Here is a 24,633-nt window from a genome sequence, read left to right as displayed (position 1 = left end):
CCATTAAATGTCAGAAATATGTTGAGACAGTAAAACTGAGATCCTATTTGCAGTAAGCACAAAGCACATGTAAGAGTTCACGGCAACATGAGGGTTGTTCTTGGCAGAATTCTGTGGAAAAAATCCTCTTTGGTAGTAAAGCAAATACACTTGCAGACAGAGAAAAAAAAATATATATATACATATAGATATATATATATATATATATATATATATATATATATATATATATTGGCGCCACTGAACTGTGGTGACACGCTGTCCATAGGGAGAGCAGCCAGAATTTCAGACACAGAATTCTGTCTCGACAACAAAGCGATACATCATACAGTACAATTATTACACTGCTGCTTCATCCAGATTATGCCACAGTTAACTAAATTACGCAGTGAAGAAAAAAACTGTGCTCAAGAGATTAGCTGATTGTTTTTTGTTGTGTGAAGGGGAAGGGAAAAAAAAAAAACCATGCTCAAGATATTAGCAGATTGTTTGTGGTAGTGTGTGACACTTCTCTGGAAAGGGGGGAAAGAAACGTGCTCAGGATATTTTATTATTAGCTGATTGTGGTAGTGTGTTGGTCGTGTGGGACACTTCGGTGGAAGGGGGGGGGGGGGGGGAACGTGCTCAGGATATTTTATTATTAGCTGATTGCGGTAGTGTTGATAGTGTGTGACACTTCTCTGGAAGGGGAAAAAAAACACGCTCAGGATATTTTATTATTAGCTGATTGTGGTAGTGTGTTGGTCGTGTGGGACACTTCGGTAGAAGGGGGGGGAAAAACGTGCTAAGGATATTTTTTTATTAGCTGATTGTGGTAGTGTGCTGGTAGTGTGTGACACTTCTATGGAAGGGAAAAAAAAACGCGCTCAGGATATTTTATTATTAGCTGATTGTGGTAGTGTGTTGGTCGTGTGGGACACTTCGGTAGAAGGGGGGGAAAAAAACGTGCTAAGGATATTTTTTTATTAGCTGATTGTGGTAGTGTGTGACACTTCTCTGGAAGGGGGGGGGGGGGAAACGTGCTCAGGATATTTTATTATTAGCTGATTGTGGTAGTGTGTTGGTCGTGTGGGACACTTCGGTGGAAGGGGGGGGGGGGAAAACGTGCTCAGGATATTTTATTATTAGCTGATTGCGGTAGTGTTGATAGTGTGTGACACTTCTCTGGAAGGGGAAAAAAAACACGCTCAGGATATTTTATTATTAGCTGATTGTGGTAGTGTGTTGGTCGTGTGGGACACTTCGGTAGAAGGGGGGGGGAAAACGTGCTAAGGATATTTTTTTATTAGCTGATTGTGGTAGTGTGTTGGTCGTGTGGGACACTTCGGTAGAAGGGGGGGGAAAAATGTGCTAAGGATATTTTTTTATTAGCTGATTGTGGTAGTGTGTGACACTTCTCTGGAAGGGGGGGGGGGGGAACGTGCTCAGGATATTTTATTATTAGCTGATTGTGGTAGTGTGTTGGTCGTGTGGGACACTTCGGTAGAAGGGGGTGGGAAAATGTGCTAAGGATATTTTATTATTAGCTGATTGTGGTAGTGTGCTGGTAGTGTGTGACACTTCTATGGAAGGGAAAAAAAAACGCGCTCAGGATATTTTATTATTAGCTGATTGCGGTAGTGTTGATAGTGTGTGACACTTCTCTGGAAGGGGAAAAAAAACACGCTCAGGATATTTTATTATTAGCTGATTGTGGTAGTGTGTTGGTCGTGTGGGACACTTCGGTAGAAGGGGGGGGGAAAACGTGCTAAGGATTTTTTTTTATTAGCTGATTGTGGTAGTGTGTGACACTTCTCTGGAAGGGAGGAAAAACGTGCTCAGGATATTTTATTATTAGCTGATTGTGGTAGTGTGCTGGTAGTGTGTGACACTTCTATGGAAGGGGGAAAAAATTACATACTCACAGGATTTTTTTTTTCTTCTTCTTCTTCTTTTTCTGTGTGAAATTCGGGCTGTTCTCCTCAGGGAGAGCGCATCGCTACTCTGAGAGCACCACCCATTTTTTCGTATTTTTTCCAGTGTGCATGCAGTTTTATTTGTTTTTCCTATTGAAGTGGATTTTTCTACAAAATTTTGCCAGAAACTACCCTTTTGGTGCCGTGGGTTCTTTTTCGTGCGCTAAGTGCATGCTGCACACGGGACCTTGGTTTATCATCCAAATGACTAGTGTCCAGATCACCACTCAGGGTCCAGTAGAAGGGGAGAAAATATTGGCAGCTGAGCCGTGATTTGAACCAGCACGCTCAGATTCTCTCGCTTCCTAGGCGGACGTGTTACCTCGAGGCCATCACTCCACTCCAGACCACTTGCTTGAAATTAGCTGATTGTTTATGGTAGTGTGTGACACTTATCTGGAAGGAAAAAAAATGTGGTCAAGATATTGCTATCATTAGTATCATTAGCTGATTGTGGTACTGGTAGTGTGTGCCACTTGTTTGGAAGGAAAAAAACATGCTCAGATTAGCTGATTGTGGCAGTGTGTGGCCCTTCTCTTGAAGGGGAAAAAAAAGAAGAAAACTGTGCTCAAGACATCAGCCGATTGTTAGTGGTACTAGTGTGTGTCACTTCTCTGTGATCTGTCTGCCCACAACAGGCTAACGTCGGATGACATCCGAAAGCAGCACCCCCGGGCACTGGCCAACCAGCTGGAGACGCTGACGGTGACCAACCTGCGACTGGAGAGCCAGGCCCGCTCGGCCCAACAGGAGCACCGGCGCCTCCAAGGGGCACTGAAGGAGGCCAGGCAGGCAGCGTCCAGTCGGCAGTCGGAGCTGCAAGCGGCCGACAGAGCCAGGGAGGAGGGGTGGAGGGAGAAGGAGGTTGGGCACTGGTCTCACACATAATACAACAATAGTAATTAGTCAGTCAATTACTTTATTATCTGGTACAGCGTACACAAATTCACCTTTGGGCTCGTCATAAGGAAAATAAAAACCTGTTTCAGGAAATTGTAAAAAAAAAAAAAAAAAAAATAAAAAAGAATATTAAGAAGACATTCATTCCATCATTAAATCACAATTACTCACATGAACATGGTTGGATAAGGTTGGGGGAAATGGAAGGAAGGGCTTTGCACTATCAGCATCACAGTATAATTTAATAATCAGTAGAGTGCATATAAAACCTCAGCTGATGTCCTACAAAAAGTATTGCCATAGTGCCTATAAGACGTCCACTGATGTCCTGCATATGTTCTGATTTTTTTCTTCATTTGAGTTTGGTTCAGTTCACATAAACAGACTCTGAACAGTTGGTTTGATGTGTCTGGATTATAAAAATACTATTTAAATGGACATTCATCAGGTAGAAGACCCCTTTCTACTGGATAATAATTCGCTAACTGACCACGTGATACGCACGTGGAAAAGGGGATTGCATCATGTGCAAAAAAATGCGTTGAAACCTGTGTCCAGTAAAGCAAATAGCCACAGTCAGCAGATTTACACCATTTGGAAAGCTGTGGTTGTGGTTATGGACAGCTTTCGCGATGGAGAAGGATCTCTCTTGTCTGATGATTGGTTTGAAAATGAAGGTAATTGACAATGACAATTGCGAAACTGACCGCCCATTTGATGTTAATTCAGTCCATCTATCCAATCAGACAGCGTTTTTGAACAAGTGGCAATGACTGACAGAATACGTGCAGCGAGCATTGGAAGGGGAGGAGAGGGAGAGGAGTGATTAAGACGATAGGTCGAATGTCAGCCAGAGTTCATGAAGGGGATGTGGCTTTTAGGAATGAGTGTGCTCACATTTCAATGCAGACTGTAGGAACACAACCGCCAATGCTCCACGATTTTCACAAAATGCAGGGTGGAACCTGCACTGGACGTGAAACACGTTCTTTTTGTTTTTCACGCTTTTTTTTTTCGCTGAATCAGATGGTTGACTATTTGAAGAGGTGACACTTGAGTCGGCCCACGTGCAACTTGAAAGGAGTGAATGTCATCAAAGAACTTCACCCTCTCACTCCTGAACGCTCTTAGCTGTCAAAAAGCTTGTCAGCTCAGTTTCTGAGACAGTGATTGACCTTTTACGTTGACTTTACCCACCTTTGTCATTGTTGGGAGAGTGATTTACTTACATGTTTGCACTAGCTGTGATTTGTTTATATAAACTTATAGCCTGTTTTAATTTCTTCTACAGGTATAATCTGACAATAGGCATGCTATTTCTAGCAGTATTTTGTTTCTCTTCTTTATGGATGTTATTATGTAGAGGTGGAAATAGACCTTTTTGTTGCACAAAAATGATTATCTCGACTTTACAAGCCTGAACAGTTATCTACAATCAACCTAATTGGGTAAAAGAGCCCAGAAGCAAAATCTACACTCATTTTCCTTCACAAAAACATTTACTTTCTTTCTGTATCACCCATAGCTTTTTTGCTAGAATTTTTTGTGATTTATTACCACCGAATCCTCAAAATTCCCTGACCAGGGGAGAGCACTTTTTTCTTCTTTTTTTTTTTTTTTAATACAAAATTCTCTGGCACTGAACTGGTTAACACATAGTGATGCATACAATAAAATACAAAGGTTTGTGATACAAACGCATTATGTAATAAGTCTTATACTTGAAATTAAACTTCATATATATGTATCTAAAATGAGGCACAGATGAGGGTGGGGGTATGAACTAGATTGGGTGAAAGGGGGGAGGAAAATTGACAAATAACAAGGAAACCTTTATACATATTAACACTCCAACACATGTCACACACATGTGCATGCACACACAAACTCACACACACATACACCCAAGGCCACAATGCAAGTATGAAAACAAGTAAGCCACAGATCAAAGACTACTTACAATAGTACATTGTGCTTTCAGTAACATGTCAGTCATAAACAAAACACACACACAGGCATGCACGCTTGTGCGTGTGTGCACAGACAGGCACGCATAGAAGAAATGGATGCAGATCCATAGAATGAAGATATAAAACAGAGTGCCTTAACGATGATCCATAGAATCCATAGAATGAAGATATAAAACAGAGTGCCTTAACGATGATCCATAGAATACAGATATAGAAGAGAGTGCCTTGACAGTGTAGAGAGTGCTTGAAAAGGAATGCTTTCTGGGTATTGTTTTACAAAGGATGTGAGTGAGGGGCTGTGATAGACTGAAAGAGGCAGTGAATTCCATGTTTATAGCACAGCGGAAGAATTAAAAAGTCCTCTCACCAACTGAAACGTCTCTCGCTCACAGTTTTCAGTTTCAGTTTCTCAAGGAGGTGTCACTGTGTTCGGACAAATCCATTTATAGGCTGCACCACATCTACTTGGCAGATATCTGGCCTGACAGCAGCATAACCCAATGCGCTTGTCAAGCCGTGAGTGCATGCTTATATATTTGTGTACCTACCAGAGTGGATTTCTTTTTTTTTTTTACTTGATTTTGCCAGAGGATAACACTCTCGTTGCCGTTGGGTTCTTTTTCAGTGCGCCATGAGCGTGCTACACACAGGACCTCTGTTTATCGTCTCATCCAAAAGAATAGATGCTCAGTTTGATTTTTCCAGTCAGACCTGTAGGGAGAAAGGGCAAGAGTGGGATTCAAACCCACACCCCCACGGACATTGAGCGCCTTAACTATTCTGCCACCTTCCTCCTTGTTAACGTATATTTTATGATATTATATATGATACTATTTCTGGCTCACAGAGGCAGCTGGAAGAGCAGTGTCAGGAAGTGGAGCAGCGTTGCCAGGAGCGGCAGAGCCGGGTGGCCAGCCTGGAGCAGGAGCTGTGGTCACTGAGGGCGGAGAGTGAAGCAGCCTCCCGGGAACAGCTTAAAGAGCTGGCATCGCTCCAAGACAAATGCCGTACTCTCGAAGAGACACACGCTCAATGTGTAGAGCAACACCAGCAAGAGGTATATTGGTTTCATTGGAACTGATTAAAATTTTTTTTTTTTTTTTTTTTTTTTTTTTTTTTTTTTTAAAGGTGGGCTTGTGTATTTACAAATGAGTGCAGGCATTTAATCCTATGACTGCTGCTGATGAGTATTCATGTCAGTGAAGGGCTGTTACCACAGTAAGACGGAGCTTACAAGTCGAGATAAAGTCGCGGCTCTGTTGGACTTCTTCCTCATGGGAATACCGGACATTTTTTGAGCAACATTAGTGACACCATTGAAAAGTACACAGAAAGTAGTGTCTGTCTTTCAAACTGATGCCACACTGATCTCCTTTCACCAGGGTTCAGCAGTCACTGGGTCAAGTTAAACACTTTGTCAGTGAATAGAAGGGTATGTTCTGTGTACAGTGAGGTCATGATGCAGTGATACCTGATGGAATCGGTCGTCATTACTGCTTTTTTGCTAAACAGTAAACATCCTGTGACTGTCTCATTGTTGACTCCTCAGATGGTGATTCTTGCTAAACACTAAACATCTGTGACTGTCTGATTGTTCACTCCTCAGATGGTGATTCTTGCTAAACACTAAACATCTGTGACTGTCTGATTGTTCACTCCTCAGGTGGTGATTCTTGCTAAACACTAAACATCTGTGACTGTCTGACTGTTCACTCCTCAGATGGTGATTCTTGCTAAACACTAAACATCTGTGACTGATTGTTCACTCCTCAGGTGGTGATTCTTGCTAAACACTAAACATCTGTGACTGTCTGATTGTTCACTCCTCAGATGGTGATTCTTGCTAAACACTAAACATCTGTGACTGATTGTTCACTCCTCAGATGGCGATTCTTGCTAAACACTAAACATCTGTGACTGATTGTTCACTCCTCAGATGGTGATTCTTGCTAAACACTAAACATCTGTGACTGTCTGACTGTTCACTCCTCAGATGGTGATTCTTGCTAAACACTAAACATCTGTGACTGTCTGACTGTTGACTCCTCAGGTGGAAGAGCTGAAGAGGAGCCAGGAGAGCGACAGTTACCGGCATCAGTTCGAGCGTGCCCAGCAGCTGGTGCGAGAGCAGCAGGAAGAGTTGAATGAAATGCGGGAACTTTTCTCTGACCTGCAGACCACGGCCAGCAAGCAGGTGAGTTGACCAGTGGTCTTGGCCGAGAGAGTAGGGATGTAACTTTGGCAAGACACTATCCACTGTATGGGGGCCAATGTTAGAATTGTATCAGAGATTGACATATGCTCACAGTTGGGCCAGCAGCAACGTGAGAGCTGTATAATCAATGGTTTCTCCACTGCAATGGGAAGTCATTTGCAGGTTAGGTTTTTTTTTTGTGAAGGACAATGCCTCTCAGGCAAGATTAGCCCTGGCTCCTGGTGCTGCAGCCTTGGGGGTTAGTTGGCCTTCAGAGACTATCCCTGTGCCGACTATCACACTCACAGCCTGTATTTTATATTGACTTATCTGCATCAAAATTTTTGTCACATACATCTACCTATGGCCTGTCAGCATCAGCTAGAAAATGCCAACCACTGGCTGCAGGGAATGAATTCAGACATCTCAGCACTGCCTCATTGGAATGTTAACCGTATCAGACCACATTGCGAGGTAGCCATAGTCCAGTTCAGTTTGATTTGGGTGTGTGTGATCGGACTGTTAAAAAAACACATGATTTCACATTCCTTCCTTTTTATTCTCTTCTCTTTTTTTCTCCCTCAAAAGACCCAAATTATTTTGCCTGTATGTGTGGGATTATGGAGCTAACTGCCTGTAAGACTGATGATGAGCAAGATAAATAAAATTTGTAGATGTTATTGAGCCCAGGTGTTAGTTGTGTGTTAGCAAGTGTCACTGTTTGTCTTAATGGTCTCAGTATCCTGTGGATGTGACTGGGGTGACAAAACCACTGGGATAAGTCAGCAAGTATAAGATACACAACAAAACAAATACAATGAGAAGAAGGGAAAGGATAAGTGAACAAGAGAAATTTCAACCTGATGAATGAGGAGGAGGAGGATGTTGCTGTGGAAGTCCATATAAGCTGGGGACTACTTGACAAGGCTGTACTCTACGCTTCCTGATAGAGACACCTGCTGTGTAGGTCCAGAAATTTGAGCAGAGCTCTCAACTATGTATCTGTCTGGGAAGAAGCTGTCCATAGGCAGAAAAAAATCTCACCTCTGTTTGGACACGAACCCATGTCCTCCCAGTTGTCGTTCCGTGAGGCAGCTCACCACTGCACCACAGCAGCTGGTGATTTAAAATAAATTCAAATTCTGTGTTTGTTTTGGGGTTTGTTTGTTTGTTTGTTGTTGTTTTTTTGTTTTTTTTTGTTTTTTGTTTTTTGTTGTTGTTTTTTTGCTTTTCAGCTGCAGTGGTGGTAATGGTTTTTAAACCTGCAGATGTGAAATAACTCTGAGAGTGTGTGTGTGTGTTTGTTAACAGGAAAAGATCCACTCTGCCTACCAGCAGATGCACAAAAAGATCATCGCTTTGGCCAGCGAAAACCAGTCCCTCAGGGATTCCATTGCTAACAAGGTAAGACTCGTTCCTGGTGTTCGTGAAGCTTGTATGAAAATATGACAGAAGCACACAGAAACAAGATTATGATTTTGGTTGTATGCAGGGTTTGCACCGAGTCGTGGAAGTGTGGACAAGTCTTGGAAAAACAAGAGAACCATTTCCAGTGCTGGAAAAGTCCTGGAAAATTATGTTTTGGCCTTCATGGTCTGGAAAAGTCTTGGAATTTTAATAAAACCCTTGACAAGTGCCATTCAACAAAGACCCTAATGCATTTTTTTTTTTTTAAAAAAAAAAAAGAAAGAAGAAGAAATAAATGAACAAAACAAAAACATGTTCGTGTCTGTGGGAACCCTGTGTACGTTATATCAGTAAAGAATATATGCAGAAAATTGCCTTGGTGGAATGAATGATTTCTCCAGGTACAGCTCTCTTTGGTAGGTTGGGAACACATCAGGTCTTCCTTTATCATCGTGAACAAATTCTTTGTGGTCTTAATCATACATGTTAACAAAACGGGTTGATTTTGTCACCCAGATTCGATTGTATCATACGTGTGTATGCTAAACTTTAACATTGGCAACTACAGTACTAGACTAGACTAGTAGAGAAATAACATGCTGAAAGTGAAAGAAGTCAATCATGTTCAAAGTTGATAGTCTGTAGTTTGGATACCTTATATAAAAGTTATCTTGGACTGGGGTATTAAGTGCAGTGCCTTTCAACACACAGGCATGACACACCACAATATACCTTACCACACACACACACACACACACACACAAATGGATAGAGACATACAAACACACACAGGCATACAGAATCACACACTGAGACACAATTATGCACACACACATGCAATCACACACGGTTCACCTGCGCACACGCACACACACACATGTGCACGCACAAGCATGCACACACACACACACACACTCAGAGAAACCTTACCCCCTGCCCTCCCCCTGTGTCCAGACGTGGGTGAGGAAAGAGGAGGAGGAGGCGCGGCAGACAGAGGTGCAGACCCTGCTGCAGGACAAGGCGCGCCTCCAGGAGGAGATGGAGGGCCTGAAGAGCACCATGGCCGTCCACACCACCAACCTGGCTGAGGTACCTGCCCACAGACCCACCCTCCCTCTGTCTTCGTTCTGTCCTCTCTCTCTCTCTCTCTCTATGTTTTTTGTTTTGTTTTATTTCTTGTTGGATTTTTTCACTCATTCTGCCGACAGGCGCAATAGCTGAGTGGTTAAAGCCTAGGACTTTCAATCTGAGGGTCCCGGGTTCGAATCTGGGTAACGGCGCATGGTGGTAAACGGTGGAGATTTTTCCCTATCTCCCAGGTCAGCATATGTGCACACTGCCTTGTGCCTGAACCGCGCATGTTTTTAGAGTTTGGTGGGTTATGGAAGCAAAAACATACCCAGCATGCACACCCAGGGAAACGGTGTATGGCTGCCTACATGGCCGGGTAAAAACGGTCATAGACTTGTGTAAGTACGGGTGAACGTGGGTGTTCCATTCCATGAATAAAAGAAGAAGAAGAACTCATTCTACCCCACAGCTACATGCATGCTACAACTCCCCTGGACCAGGTCTACATGAGACCACTGCAGAAAAAAACAACAGGGTGGTTCCCTAAAACGGCGAAAATCAGTGGTCTTGGAGAATTGTTGATTTAATCGGTCGAACAAAACTTCATTTTCATGCTTCTGGAGTCCATATACACTTCAGTTTAGAATGAGACGTCACTGCATTTGGACAAATCCATATAGCTACACCACATCTGCTAGGCAGATGCCTCACCAGCAGCATGACCCAGCGCGCTTTGTCGGGCCTAGAGTGCATGCATAGATATTTGTGTGGCTATCGTAGTGGATTTCTTCTACAGAATTTTGCCAGAGGACAACACTCTGTGTTGCCATGGGTTCTTTTTCAGTGCTTCAAGTGCGTGCTGCACATGGGACCTCAGTTTATCGTTTCATACAAATGATTTGACGCTCAGTTCGATTTTCCAGTCAATCTTGGGAGAAAGGGTGAGAGCGGGATTCGAACTCAGACCCTGACGGACTCTCTGTATTGGCGTCTTAACCATTCTGCCACCTTCCCCACTGGTCAGGCGTCTGCTTTGCAGATGTTGTGTAGCGTATGCGGCTTTGTCTGAACACTGTGACACCTCCTTGAGTAACTGTACTGAACTGTGTCGTGATGTTGGGCTGGGGAGTGGAGTATGTAGTGTATTACTGTAGTTAGTGGGCATTGTATTGTATGGTGGTGTGTGTGTTACAGCTGGAGAAGCTGTACTCTGTGTCCTCTACCGACCTGCTGACGGCCACAGGACGCATGGTGGAGCTGAACTCGGAGCTGTTTGCCACCAGGAAAGGTGTGTGGGACCCACTGCTGTCTGTCAGTCTTTCCCTCTCCCTCTCTCTCTCTCTCTCTCTCTCTCTCTCTCTCTCTGTCTTCCCCTTTCTCTCTCCCTCTCTTTCCCTCCCTCTCCCCTCTCTGTCTTTCCCTTTCTCTCCCTCTCTCTCCCCTCCTTTCTCTCTCCCCTCTTTCTTCTTCTCTCTCTCCCCTCTCTCCCTCCCTCTCTCTCCCCTCTCTCTTCCCCCTGTCTCTCTCTCTTCCCCTCTCTCTACCCCCATCTCTCCCTCTCTCTCTCTTCTCCCTGTCTCTCCCCCTCTCTCTTCCCCCTGTCTGTACCCCTGTCTCTCCCTCTCTCTCTTCCCTCTGTCTCTCTCTCTCTTCCCCTCTCTCTACCCTGTCTCTCTCTCTTCCCCCTGTCTCTTCCCCTCTCTCTTCCCCACTCTCTACCCTGTCTCTCCCTCTCTCTCTTCCCCCTGTCTCTCCCTCTCTTCCCCACTCTCTACCCTGTCTCTCCCTCTCTCTCTTCCCCCTGTCTCTTCCTCTCTCTCTACCCCACTCTCTACCCTGTCTCTCCCTTTCTCTCTTCCCCCTGTCTCTCCCTCTCTCTTCCCCCTGTCTCTCCCTCTGTCTTCCCCACTCTCTGCCCTGTCTCTCCCTCTCTCTCTTCCCCCTGTCTCTCCATCTCTTCCCCTCTTTCTACCCTGTCTTCACCCTGTCTCTCCCTGTCTCTCTTCCTCTCTCTCTACCCTGTCTCTCCCTCTATCTCTACCCTGTCTCTCTCCCTCTCTTCCCCTCTCTCTACCCTGTCTCTCTCTCTCCGTCTCTCTTCCCCTCTCTCTACCCTGTCTCTTCCCCTGTCTCTTCCCCCTGTCTCTCCCTCTTCCTCCCTCTCTCTGTGTCTTCCCCCCCCCTCTCTCTCTCTCTCTCTCTCTCTCTCTCTCTCTCTCCTCCCCTCTCTCTCCTCTCTCTCCCCCTTGTCTCTCCCTCTCCCTCTTCCCCTCTCTCTACCCCTGTCTCTCCTTCTCCCTCTTCCCCTCTCTCTACCCATCTCTATTCCTCCGGCCTCTCCCTCTGTCCCTCTCCCTCTCTCCCCTCTCTCTTCCCCCTGCCTCTCCCTCTCTCTCTCCCCTCTCTCTTCCCCTCTCTCTGCCCCTGTCCCTCCCACCCCCTCTCTCTTGTCTTCCCCTCTCTTTCCCCCCTGTCTGTTCCACTCTCCCTCTCCCTTCCTCTCTCTCCCTTCTCTCTGCCCCTCTCCCCCTCTCTCTTCCCTCTCTTTCCCCCTCTCTGTTTCTCTCTCCCCCCTCTCTGCCCCTCTCCCTCCCTCCCCCCCTCTCTCTTTTGTCTTCCCTCTTTTTCCCACTCTTGTTTCTCCCCCCCCTCTGCTCCTCTCCCTCCTTCTCCCCCTCTCTCTTTTGTCTTCCCTCTCTGTCCTCCTCACTGTTTCTCTCTCTTCCCCTCTCTTTACCCCTCTCCCTCCCTCCCCCCCTCTCTCTCTCTTGTCTTCCCCTCCATGTTCAGTTTTACACCTCAATCAGTTGTGTTCAGACTGTGTGCTTTAAGCTTGTCTGCTTTAGCCTCATGTAATGTTTACCAGTGTTTTCAAATGGGACTGGGTTGTCATTGGTAATGATGTGTGGCTTTCTGTGTATGAAGAATGGCTTGGACAGTGCGCCTAGCTGTTGTAGGGCTGCTTCACAGAAACTGTAGTGCAGTTTCTATGTATGTTGTATTATGTGAGTTATTTTTTGTTGTTGTTGTTGTTCTGTTTTTGTTTCTCTTTGTTTTTCATTGTATTCTGTTCACATACCCCTTCATAAGGGGCCTTGGCCTATATGAATAAATCATATTGAATCTTGAATCTTGCAGTGCAGCTTCACTGATACAGTACAAAGTGGGTGTGGGCTTTTTTTTGTGGGCTTTTTTTTGCTTGTTTGTTTTTGTTGGTTCTTAGTGCTGGTCTACAGAAACTGCAGTACTGCTGCACTGATGGGATTGCAACCTGCAGTACTGATGGGGTACAAACTGCAGTACTGCTGCACCAATGGGGTACTGCTGCACTGATGGGATACAAAGTGTTAAAATAAAATGTTTTTTTCTTTTTTTCTTTTTTCTATGATAATATTCTTGTTTATTGATCTCCGTGGTTCGCCATGTGTCTGCCCCCTCGCCCCCTCCCCCTCCCCAGCCCTCCAGGAGGTGGTGCTGACGAAGGAGGCGATAAGCCGACAGACCCAGGACCTGCAGGATCAGCTGTCGGCTGCCCAGCAGGCGGAGACCTCCCTCAGGTCTGCGCTGGAGCACACACAGGCCCAGCTGCAGGAACAGGCTGACGCGTGAGTGATGACAACAGTGGAGTGTGTGTGCTTGTGTGTGTGTGTGTGTGTGTGTGTGTGTGCATGTTACATTTATACACGATCTATTTGTTGAATGTTTTTATTTGTTTACATTGTTGTACAATACCTTATTGTCCAAACATGTTTGTGGTTTTAAACATATATGTTTTATTTGCTAGATGTTTTACTGTTTTTATACATTGTTGTTCAGTACCAGATTGTCTTTATGCATGTGCGGGCGTGGGTGGGTGTGTGGTTTGTTTTTAGTCTTATCGCCAGCTACTGTGAGTTCTTGTTTGACTTGTTTTAATGTCTTTTATGGTGCGCATGTTCATTTTTATATTGGTGTCTACAACGAGCCTGTGTTTGCACATGTTAACTTCCATGTGGATTGATAAAGTGTTTTTGTACTGAATTGAACAGTGTCCGCTTTCAAGTAGGTGTCAGAGTGTGCGGACAGGTCCATATACACTACACCACACCTGCTTGAGGGGTTGAAAGAAAGAGGCTTTAAGTGCCTCCCATGAAACACTGCATGTAGACTACATCAGTCCTCCCCTGTGGGGATGCTGGGTGTCTTTCAGTATAAACAGCATACCCGCCTTCTGGAAATTTTGTGCTAGAACTTTCCTCTTTTCTGTCACTGTTTCTGCCTTTTTTCTATCTTCACTGTTGTCTCTGTTTTCTGCCTTCCCAGTCCATTCGTCTTAACACTTTTTTCTCTGATGTACTATCTGTGCTGTTTTGCTCTGACGATAGGTAGTGAGATGTAAACACTGGGGTGGGCACTAGTTGCCCATTCTGCAGTGTTATTTGCCAATATGGCCTTTTGTATGTATTTTTTGTTTGGTTTTGAAGTATTGTTTTTTTCCCTTTTTTACAATTTTTTTGTAATCTGGGGATGATAAATTAAGCGGAATATGTGGCATCCTCAGCATGGCCTGGTCTTATTTGCCATGAGGAGCTAAATGGGTGGGATACTGTATCATGAACTGTTTTGTGGCTTTGTCTTTGTGGGTTGTTTTTTTTTTTTGTTTTTTTTTTTTGTAAATGTGACAGTTTTGTGTTGACAAGGTTGAGCATTTGCATTTGTCCGGATATGGCCCTGTGCGGTCGGCTGGACTATAAGGAACAAGAACAAGAATAAGACTACACCAGTCAATACATGTACAGCGGTGCATAATGGTGCACATTCAGAGGGGGAAGTATACACACAAAGACAGTAATGCAGGTTACAAATGTTAGCGATCACACAGAACAAGCACAAAATTCGCCTATGTATGCGCGTGCGCACACACACACACAACACACACACACACATACACACACTCATGCAGCCAGATCACAGCCACACACACGCACTCATGCACACACACACACACACACACATTGAACACCCACCCAAAAGCACACACACTGCATGGAGACCTCTACGAGACATGCACACTGGGAATGATCCTGTTTCCATGATCGACCAGACACTGACATGGTTTGGGGGATCCTTAACGTACATTTGGGTGTCATACTGTACCATAACATACATATTTGTTATCTGCATGTGTGTTTACATATAAAAGTTTAACACAGTGTCAGTTCTGCACAATGATATGTTGACCTGGTAGACGACGGGAGCCATAGCCGAATGGTTAAAGTGTTGGACTTTCGATCTGAGGGTCCCGGGTTCAAATCACGGTGTCAGCGCCTGGTGGGTAATGGGTGGAGATTTTTACGATCTCCCAGGTCAACATATGTGCAGACCTGCCAGTGCCTGAACCCCCTTCGTGTGTATATGCAAGCATAAGATCAAATATGCACGTTAAAGATCCTGTAATCCATGTCAGCGTTCGGTGGGTTATGGAAACAAGAACATACCCAGCATGCACACCCCCGAAAACGGAGTATGGCTGCCTACATGGCGGGGTAAAAACAGTCATACACGTAAAAAGCCCACTCGCGTATATATGAGTGAACGTGGGAGTTGAAGCCCATGAACGCAGAAGAAGAAGAAGAACTGGGAGACTGGAAAATCAATCCCCACTCTTGACCCATTAGATAAGGCAGAGATTGGAACCCAGAGCTCTTGAGATTGAATGCCTTGTGCTGTGTCCATGAAGCTGTTGCACCTGCAGAATGTTTTGTTTTTTTTCTGTTTCAGACATGAAGAACTGCAAGCTGTGAGCCAGAAAATGAAGAAATTTTATGAAGACAAACTGGAAAAGTGAGTACATAATTGTATTGTATTTCTCTTTTTGTCACAACAGATTTCTCTGTGTGAAATTCAGGCTGCTCTCCCCAGGGAGAGCGCGTCGATACACAACAGCGCCACCTTTTTTTTTTTGTATTTTTTCCTGCGTGCAGTTTTATTTGTTTTTTCCTGTTGAAGTGGATTTTTCTACGTAATTTTGTCAGGAACAACCCTTTTGTTGCCATGGGTTCTTTTACATGCACTAAGTGCATGTTGCACACGGGACCTCAGTTTATTGTCTCATCCGAATGACTAGCCTCCAGACCACCACTCAAAGTCTAGTGCAGGGGGAGAAAATATCGGCGGCTGAGCCATGATTCGAACCAGCGCGCTCAGATTCTCTCACTTCCTAGGCGGACGCATTACCTCTAGGTCATCACTCCACACACCCGCACATTGTGTGCTTGCACAATCTGGAACAGTGTCTTTGTCAGTCTTTTTTTTTTTCTTTCTTTTCTTTTTTTTTCTCCCAACGTGAACTGGAAAAAGTTTTGAATGGATATATAATACATGATGACAAAGCTTTGGGAAAACACCCATGGCAAAATGATAAACATTTAGAAGGACAAATTATGTTAAAAAATGATAGCAGAGTTTGCGTCTGAATCAGAATCTGTGCACAAAGTGATACTGAGACAAAGAGGTTTGTTTCCTTTGATTTGCATGACGAAAGTGTGTCGTTTAGAACTTTTATTTGTTTTTTTACCTTTTACATTCATTATCACTTGCATACCTTGCTAAGTTAACAGCTACCCTTTCACAAAGCCCATTACGTGATTTTCTGTAATTCATATTTGATACAACTCCCCCATCCTGTTTCCTTCAACTCACTATACCACTCTCTGCCCCCATCCTCTCCCTATATATATATATATATATATATATATATATATATATATATAATCAATAACATTTAAATGTGAAAGTTAGTACTAGAAGTCTATTTGACACGTGCCCGACAGGGAGGAGAATGTCCATGGATTTGATTCCTGTATGGACCAGGGTTTTCACTCCCCCACCTTGAGTGGTGGCCTGGGAACTTGTCATTTGGATAAGATGATAAACTGAGGTCTCATGTGCAGCATACACTCATGGCACATAGAAGAGTAACAATAAAAGAGTGGTCCCTGGCAAAATTCTGTAGAAAAATTCTCTCTTACATATGTGTGTGCACACGCATGTGACTGAAGTCTGACAATGACACAGGAAATAAATGATGAGCACCTAAAGGCAGCTGTCAGTCAGCTCTACCCAGCTAGCCAGCCAGTTGTGCATATGACTGTGTTTGTGAATCACTTACAGTTTGGACTATGGCGGAGCACTGTAGTTTTATTATAAGCATCGGTAATAATGGAACAGAATTCCTTCCTTCTTGACCGTATTTGCCTATATTCACTGTGTGTTGTGTAAGGCGGCAGAATGGTTATGACGCTTATCTGCCAGTACAGTGTCCGTGAGAGCCTGGGTTACCCGGTTAGAATCCTGGTCTTGCCCTTCCTCCCAAGTTTAATTGACTGGAAAAATCAAACTGAGCAGCTAGTCAGCTGTTATTCAGGTAAGATGACAAACTGAAGTCCTGTGTGCAGTACACACTCCACACACTGAAAAAGAACCCACGGCAACAAAAGGATTGTCCTCTGGTCAAATTCTGTAGAAGAAATCATGGTACACAACTACATATAATAATATGCATGCACTCAAGGCCTGACTAAGCATACTGGGTTATGCTGCTGGTCAGACATCTTCCTAGTAGATGTGGTTTACCATAGATTTGTCAGAAGGCAGTGACACCTCTTTGAGAAACTTGCAGGCTTGCCTACCATTACTGAGGGTGGGGCCGTATTTGTCCCGAAAAATTGATAAAATGGACAGGGTGTCCCGGTAATATAGATATTTGCTGCATGTTCTGGAAAATAAGAAAATCCCACTGTAACATTTTTTTTCTGAAGTATCTAGTGGGTACAAGTGTAGCCTTAGATGGCTTTCCAACCATTGCTGAAGACACTTTGTTAAGACTTACGGAAATGCTGCCGAATATTACTGAAGCCACTTTGTTAAGACTTACGGAAATGCTGCCGAATATTACTGAAGCCACTTTGTGAAAAGCCAGAACTGTCCGAACAGTATCGAAGCTATTTTGTGAAAGTCCACTCAATTTCCATCACTGGCAAAGTAACTTCGGCAAGACCAATGCGCATGCGGATAAGCACCGACTTCTTGAACATGTTTTTCCATTTTTTCAACTATTGCTTCTAGCTGTCAGACAACTGTTGTATGTTTGCTGAGATGCTCCTGAAAAATAATAGCCTGTCCCCGATTCTTCTTCTTCATGGACTGCAACTCCCATGTTCCCTCGTATGTACACAAGTGGGATTTTATGCGTATGACCATTTTTATCCCGCCATGTAGGCAGCCATAGTTTGTTTTCGAGGGTGTGCATGCTGGGTATGTTCTTGTTTCCATAACCCACTGAATGCTGACATTGATTACAAGATCTTTAACGTATTTGATCTTCTGTTTGAGTATACACACGAAGGGGGGTTCAGGCACAAACAGGTCTGCACATATGTTGAGCCTTGGAGATTGGAAAATTCTCCACCCTTTACCCACCAGGCACCGTTACTGAGATTCGAACCTGGGACCCTCAGATTGAAAGTCTTAACGCTTTAACCACTTGACTATTGCGCCCATCATCCCTGTTTCTAATGTGTGTGTGTGTGTTCCTGAAAAAGCCAAATTTAGAGGGTACCCGGTAGACATGCCTGACCTTGACCCTGTGGTGTGTGGTGGCAGCATGGCGCTGGGGGTGGAGAACATGGAGAGGAGCCTGCGGGACATGAACCACCTGGAGAAGGACCTGTACGAGTGCCGCAACATCATCCTGGAGCAGCGCTACAAGATCGACGGCCTCGAGTCGGACCTGCGAGAGTCCCAGAGCATCGCCCAGGCCAAGAGAGCCGAGGAGGAGGACGTTGAAGTGAGTGTGGTGTGGAGAGAACAGGAACACACACGCATGCACGCATGCATGCACACACTCACCTTGCCAACAACAGAAAGCAAACTATGAGTATGACAGAATAAAGAACAAACAAAAAAAAACCAAAACAGACAACACTTGTATTACAAACTGGTATCAGCTTTTTTTTGCTTTTTTTTTTTCTTTTTTTGATTAGTAAATAGTATGATTCTCATTTATCATCGGACAAAAGGAAAATAAATAACAGTTATAAAGTTTAAAAAATAATTTTTAAAAAAATTGCAAACCAACAGACACAAACCAGGGGCCTGATGTATGGACAGGGACAATACGGAAAGTCTGGGACTATATGAGTTGTCTGAGACTAAACGGCGTTTGTAGCTATGTATGGACCCGGACAATACGAAGTCTCAGTCTAAAGCTGGGACTAAACCAGCCCAAATTTACACCCGCGAAAGAGCAGGCGGACGGGCCATTGTCTTGGCCTATTATCAAAACAAATATGGCGGCAGTCATCTTTCTCGCACACAATCGACGGAGGCAACGCCGAAGACCACGGATTTTCAGGGACAGAAGTCATCCAATGGAAATTTATGATGATCGCCAAATCTATAAGAAGTTTAGATTCGATCGTCAAACCATCTATGATTTGACAACCGAGATTGAAGAGGAGCTCGAGTTTCCAGCAGTTAGAACAGGCGCACTCACTCCTGTGCTGCAAGTTTTGCTTACACTGAGGTACTATGCCACTGGTACCTTTCAAAATACAGTAGGAGATCTCATCGGGGTTGATCAAAGTACGGTCTGTCGGACGATCACACGAGTGACAAATGCTCTCTTCGGGCTATCTCGTCAATACATAAGGGCACCAACCCAGCGACAAGCGGACAACAGCATGGTGAAGTTTTTCAACATGTGTGGTTTCCCCCGTGTATTTGCTTGCATCGATTGTACTCATGTGGCCATTCAAAGGCCACATGAGCAGGAGCACGAATTCGTCAATCGCAAGAATTTCCACTCCATAAATGTTCAGGTAAGTTTGTTTATTCTCAAATCACATATACTTTTCGAATGATATACATTACTTATATTTTGGCATGTTCTCTATTCTTCTTCTTCTTCTTATTTGTTGTTGTTGTTTTATCATTGTTTACTTATTGTCGTTGCTGCTGCTGTTGCTTTTTTCTGTTTATTATTACCAGTTTTGTCAAAATCATCATTATTAATGTTTATTTCTTTACAGGTCTATTTATTTTTTTCTGAATTCCAATCATACATATTTTATTTATTTATTTTTCCATTGATGTGTTAATTATTCAATAAATGTATTTATTTTTATTCGCTTACTGATAAATATCATTAAACTTGTTAACAACTAGGCCTACTTCAAGGCCTGCCTTGCATTTTTGGACTGAATTTCGACTGCTTACCTTTACGACTCTTTTATGTCGTGTTAATATTGGCTGTTGAATATTCTGTGACAGCCTGTATTTCCTTTTCGTATTGCACTTTAGAGCTCCTAATGACAGTTTTGAGCTTGTGGATGTTTACAGATGACTGGAACAAAACTGTGAGTGAATGTGTATGGGTGGATGTGCGTTTTTGTATGACACATGGATTTTATAGTGTGTGTGTAAGAGAGAGAGAGGGGCGGGGGTGGGGGGTGGGAGGGAGGGAGAGAAAGAGGGAGAGAGAGAATGAGAGGTTTAAACATAAAATAAATTGGGTTGCATGTGAGTGCTGTGTAACAAGAAGGGCAAAATGAGAAAGTGAGTGTGTGATACTGTACATGATGATAGATATATTAAATTTGGCTGCAACGTATTTTCTTTTTTTAACCTGTAAGTCTTAGTTTTACAAAGTGATTAACTGTTTCAGGTGGTTTGTGATGCTGACCTCGTGTTCATGAACGTGATTGCCAGATGGCCTGGGTCAGTTCATGATGCCAGAATCCTTCGTCTGTCTACACTCTACAGGGATTTTGAGAGGAACCAGAGACCAGTGGATTGAATCATCCTCGGTGATAGCGGGTATATGTTGAGACCTTGGCTGATGACCCCGGTCAGAAATCCAGCCACAAGAAGGGAAAGACAGTACAACTTCTCCCACAGTTCAGCACGTACAGCTGTTGAAAGGGCCACTGGGGTCACCAAACAACGTTGGCACTGCTTGCTAGTTGGACTTCGTTTTCAACCTACAAAGGCCTGCAAGGTCATCATTGTCTGCTTTATGCTGCACAACAAGGCAAGGCACTTGCGTCTGCCTCCACCTGCGGGTGATTCTTCTGATTCATCATCCAGTGACAGCAATGATGACAGCGCTGACGAAGACGACGAACCCAACGTTGGCAACGAAAGAGCAAGGACAGCAGCTGGGAAAGCAGTTCGAGAGGATTATTCAGGAAAATTTTTGAAACAGGTACTAAGTGATACACACACAAACAATTGAGAGAGAGAGACAGACAGACAGACAGACAGAGAAATCTTTTCCAGTTTTAATATTTTATTAAGATGACTTGTTTTAAAGTCAGTAAATAAAGCAAACAAAAACACAAGCACATGGATCAAAGAACACACTCACACACACACACCAGTCTCAAATGTACATATATGAAGCCTGGAAGTTATACAAGCTTTCTGATTTGGTCAATGGCTCAAAGAAGATGAGACTGGAAATCAAATTCGGATTTCTAGACCTCAAAGCAAAGAAATAGGAAAAAAAGGTACCTTGAATTAGAATAACAGTCTGACACTGACATTGTCAGGGTCATAGAGAGGTCAGTGTCATATAAAGATCAAGGTCAATAATTTCACTCCGATTCTGAGAAAGAACGCTTCTTTTTACCTTCACTGACCTCCTGTTCGAGGAGTTGAATCTTTAACTCGAGTGCTTTTTTCTGCAAGTTTTTCTAGGCCTACCACGCCGCATTGCGCTTGGCATGCTGACTGGCTCAGCTTGTACGAAGAACGGCTTAGCGAAGAGCATCACCATGGCTGGATTAGAGAAGTTCGGTAAAATGTTATCAATATATTTCTTTCTTTGTGCTGACTGTAAGGAATCAATAGCACATTGAAAAAAAAATATTCACTTCAGTTTCAAGTATCGAGTGCTGTGTTAGTGTGTAACAGAGAGTTACTCACACAGTCACACACACACACACACACACACACACACGCACGCACGCACGCACGCACACACTACTGTATATACAGTGATACTTGCACGCACGCGCACCACACACACACATACACGCACACACTACACACCAGTCACAACCCTTTATAATCTCCGACAGGGGGTGGAAAAAACCCTTTAAAATGTCTACCCAGAGGGTGACGATCAAAAACACGGTGCGCATTGAACCGGAAATGACTCACTCGGAGCGGTTATTCCCCGTCTAAAAATAGTTTGACCTCGTAGGCTCAGACTAATTGTCGATTGTCTCAGACTTCGTTGTCTGAGGTGAAGTCTCTGTCCATACATACGATTTTCCGACTTCCCGAAGTCTCAGACTTTGAAGTCTCAGACTTCGCAATAGTCTGAGACAAAAATTGTCCTTGTCCATACATCAGACCCCAGGAGCTAAAACATGCACAGTTGAAATAACATACTTTTGATGGCCTTGATTCTTTCAAAAACAATCCCAAACTGAAGGAACCTAATATGTAAACAGTGTACGGAAAGTGTGACCCTTTTTTTCCTGTTCTTTAAGAAGAACAGTGCTTTCTGAAGCGTAGCGGTCAGTGTATGATTGATATTGTATTGAATTGTATTGTGCGTATTATACGTATTATTTCTCTGCATGAAATTTGGGCTGCGCTACCCAGGGAGAGCAGGTTGCTACAGTGAGAGTGCCACCTTTTTCTTTGTATTCTTCATCTGCCTGCAAGATAGTTTTGTTTTCCTATCAAAGTGGATTTTTCTACAGATGTTTGCCAGAAACAACCCTTTTGTTGCCGTGGGGTCTTTTACATGCGCTAAGTGCAGTCTGCACGCAGGACCTCAGTTTATTGTCTTATCCGAATGATAAGCATCCAGTCCATCACTCAAGGTCTAGAGGAGGGGTGAGAAATTATTGACGAGTGTGGGATTCAAACCGGTACGCTCGGATTCTCCTGCTTCCCAGGTGGACGCATTACCAGTAGACAAACACTCCACATTATAAACAGTGTGCCAAAAATGTAACACCTTTGTTTCCAGTTCTTCTTCTTTGTTTGTGGACTGCAACTCCCACATTCACTTGTATGTACACAAGTGGACTTTTACGTGTATGACCGTTTTGACCCCGCCATGTAGGCAGCCATGCTCCGTTTTTGGGGGTGTGCTTGCTGGGTATGTTCTTGTTTCCATAAACCCCGGACCGCTGACATGGATTACAGGATCTTCAACATGCATATTTGATCTTCTGCTTGCGTATACACATGAAGGGAGTTCAGACACAAGCAGGTCTGCACAATATGTTGACCTGGGAGATTGGGGAAAATCTCCATCCTTTACCCACCAGGCGCTGTTTTGGAGATTCAAACCTGGGACCCTCATATTGAAAGTGCAACGCTTTAACCACTCGGCTGTTACGCCTGTTGATTGCAGTTCTTCAAGAAGAGTAACGCCTTCCTGGAAGCGGAGCGCTCGGTGTACGTGCAGAGTCTGCGAGAGCTGGAGGACCGGCTGCAGGCTATGATGGATGATCTGTCGCAGCGCCAACAGACAGCGGACGAAGCTGAACAGCTGGCGCAGGAACTGCAGGAGGACAAAATCAGGCTGATGTGAGGGCAGGGAGTGTTTATTGAGTGGTGATGGTGGTGGTGTTGTTATCATTCATTTATCTGAGTGGTGGTGTTGTTATCATTCATTTATCTGAGTGGTGGTGTTGTTATCATTCATTTATCTGAGTGGTGTTGGTGGTGGTGGTGTTATTCATTTATCTGAGTGGTGGTGGTGGTGTTATCATTCATTTATCTGAGTGGTGGTGTTATCATTCATTTATCTGAGTGGTGGTGGTGGTGTTATCATTCATTCATCTGAGTGGTGGTGGTGTTATCATTCGTTTATCTGAGTGGTGGTGGTGGTGTTATCATTCATTTATCTTTCAGAGATGCCAGCTGTTACAATTTCGCCATATTTTGTTACGCTCGATCGCAGTTTGTTCCAATGTTGTGTCAATGTCAAAATTGTTCTGACAAATTCATTTTCGACTGCATAGCATGGTCACATGCTTTACTGTTGTAACATTACCCAGACGCTCTAGACTTATAGATCATGAGGCCAGGGCAGTCACTACTAACCTTGGTCTCACATGATGATGCTCAGCTAATCACATGCATGTTTACATTGAAACAGCATTGAGTGGACCAATCAGCATAGTTTGCCCGAACAAGAGAGAACGTAGCTTAACCCCTAGGCTGCCTGCATGACGAGATAACTCGTCATGGCAAGCATGTATGCTTCGCTGCCTGCATGACGAGATATCTCGTCATCGAAATATTCTGACTTTTCCCTGGTTTGCATTCACTTCCTTGGCAAAAATAGTGGTAGCTTTAGCCTGGGGAATCTCTCTAGATTCTATTCATAGCTAGAAACCCCATCTACGTCATGAAGCAGTCCTTTATTTGAACGTTTTGGTTGGGTCACTGTCCAAGTGTTTGCCCTGACTTCTCTCCTCGCTCGCTCAACAAAATGTCGGACTGAAGCCGTGCTCAAGACATGCGATCGTGAAGAACTAAATCAACCAAGATTTCTTTCTTTAGCTGATACTCAGAAGGAATTGAAGCGTAAATTCGAAGGAGAAGATAGTGATGAACATTTATAGGACGATCTGATAGAAAATAAAGGGAGTAATCAAGAGAGTGGCCAAGATGCGACTGTCAGTGAGTGATGCCAGGTGTACAGATGTTAGCAGACGACAGATGACCGAATTAGCAGCAGAGCGATATTCTTGGCATGCAGCCAACGCGGTCTGATGAGAACTGAATCAAGTGACCGTGTGAGAGGGGTGAGGAGGAAGGGGGTGCAGACTGAGGGGGCGTGGCCTCACATCCATCTTATCACTTGGAGAAGTCACAATGTATTGTGTATCTATCTCTTTAAAAAAAATATATATATATTGTGGTTGTTCTAGTATGATTTTGTGTTTGCAGATATCCATTTGTCCAGAAAATATGATGTTTTTGTGCAAATTACCTGACTAATGTTTGTAATGAACAAGTTGAAAATGTGACAAAAAACAAAACACTGATTTCAAAACGACAGCATGTCACTAAAAATATATAAAATGGGAAAACAGCATGTGTTTTGTATTCTTTATTCATT

At 43.8% G+C, this 24,633-nt stretch overlaps 1 protein-coding gene across 1 annotated transcript in view; it reads left to right on the top strand.

The window, feature by feature from the left end:
* Positions 1–24,633, top strand: part of LOC143287894 (uncharacterized) — a 50,729-nt gene that overhangs the window by 6,989 nt on the left and 19,107 nt on the right. The window contains exons 7-16 of the mRNA XM_076596134.1: positions 2,594–2,819; positions 5,673–5,882; positions 6,876–7,019; positions 8,331–8,423; positions 9,381–9,515; positions 10,692–10,785; positions 12,955–13,102; positions 15,258–15,320; positions 18,141–18,324; positions 22,915–23,090. Of these exons, the coding sequence (XP_076452249.1) occupies positions 2,594–2,819; positions 5,673–5,882; positions 6,876–7,019; positions 8,331–8,423; positions 9,381–9,515; positions 10,692–10,785; positions 12,955–13,102; positions 15,258–15,320; positions 18,141–18,324; positions 22,915–23,090 (1,473 nt within the window). The remainder of the gene's footprint in view (positions 1–2,593; positions 2,820–5,672; positions 5,883–6,875; positions 7,020–8,330; positions 8,424–9,380; positions 9,516–10,691; positions 10,786–12,954; positions 13,103–15,257; positions 15,321–18,140; positions 18,325–22,914; positions 23,091–24,633) is intronic.

This window comes from Babylonia areolata, chromosome 12, assembly GCF_041734735.1.
Source record: "Babylonia areolata isolate BAREFJ2019XMU chromosome 12, ASM4173473v1, whole genome shotgun sequence".
NCBI classification, from domain to species: Eukaryota; Metazoa; Mollusca; class Gastropoda; order Neogastropoda; family Buccinidae; genus Babylonia; species Babylonia areolata.
Note: the sequence above shows the minus strand (reverse complement) of the source record. Positions and strands in the feature narration are given on the sequence as shown.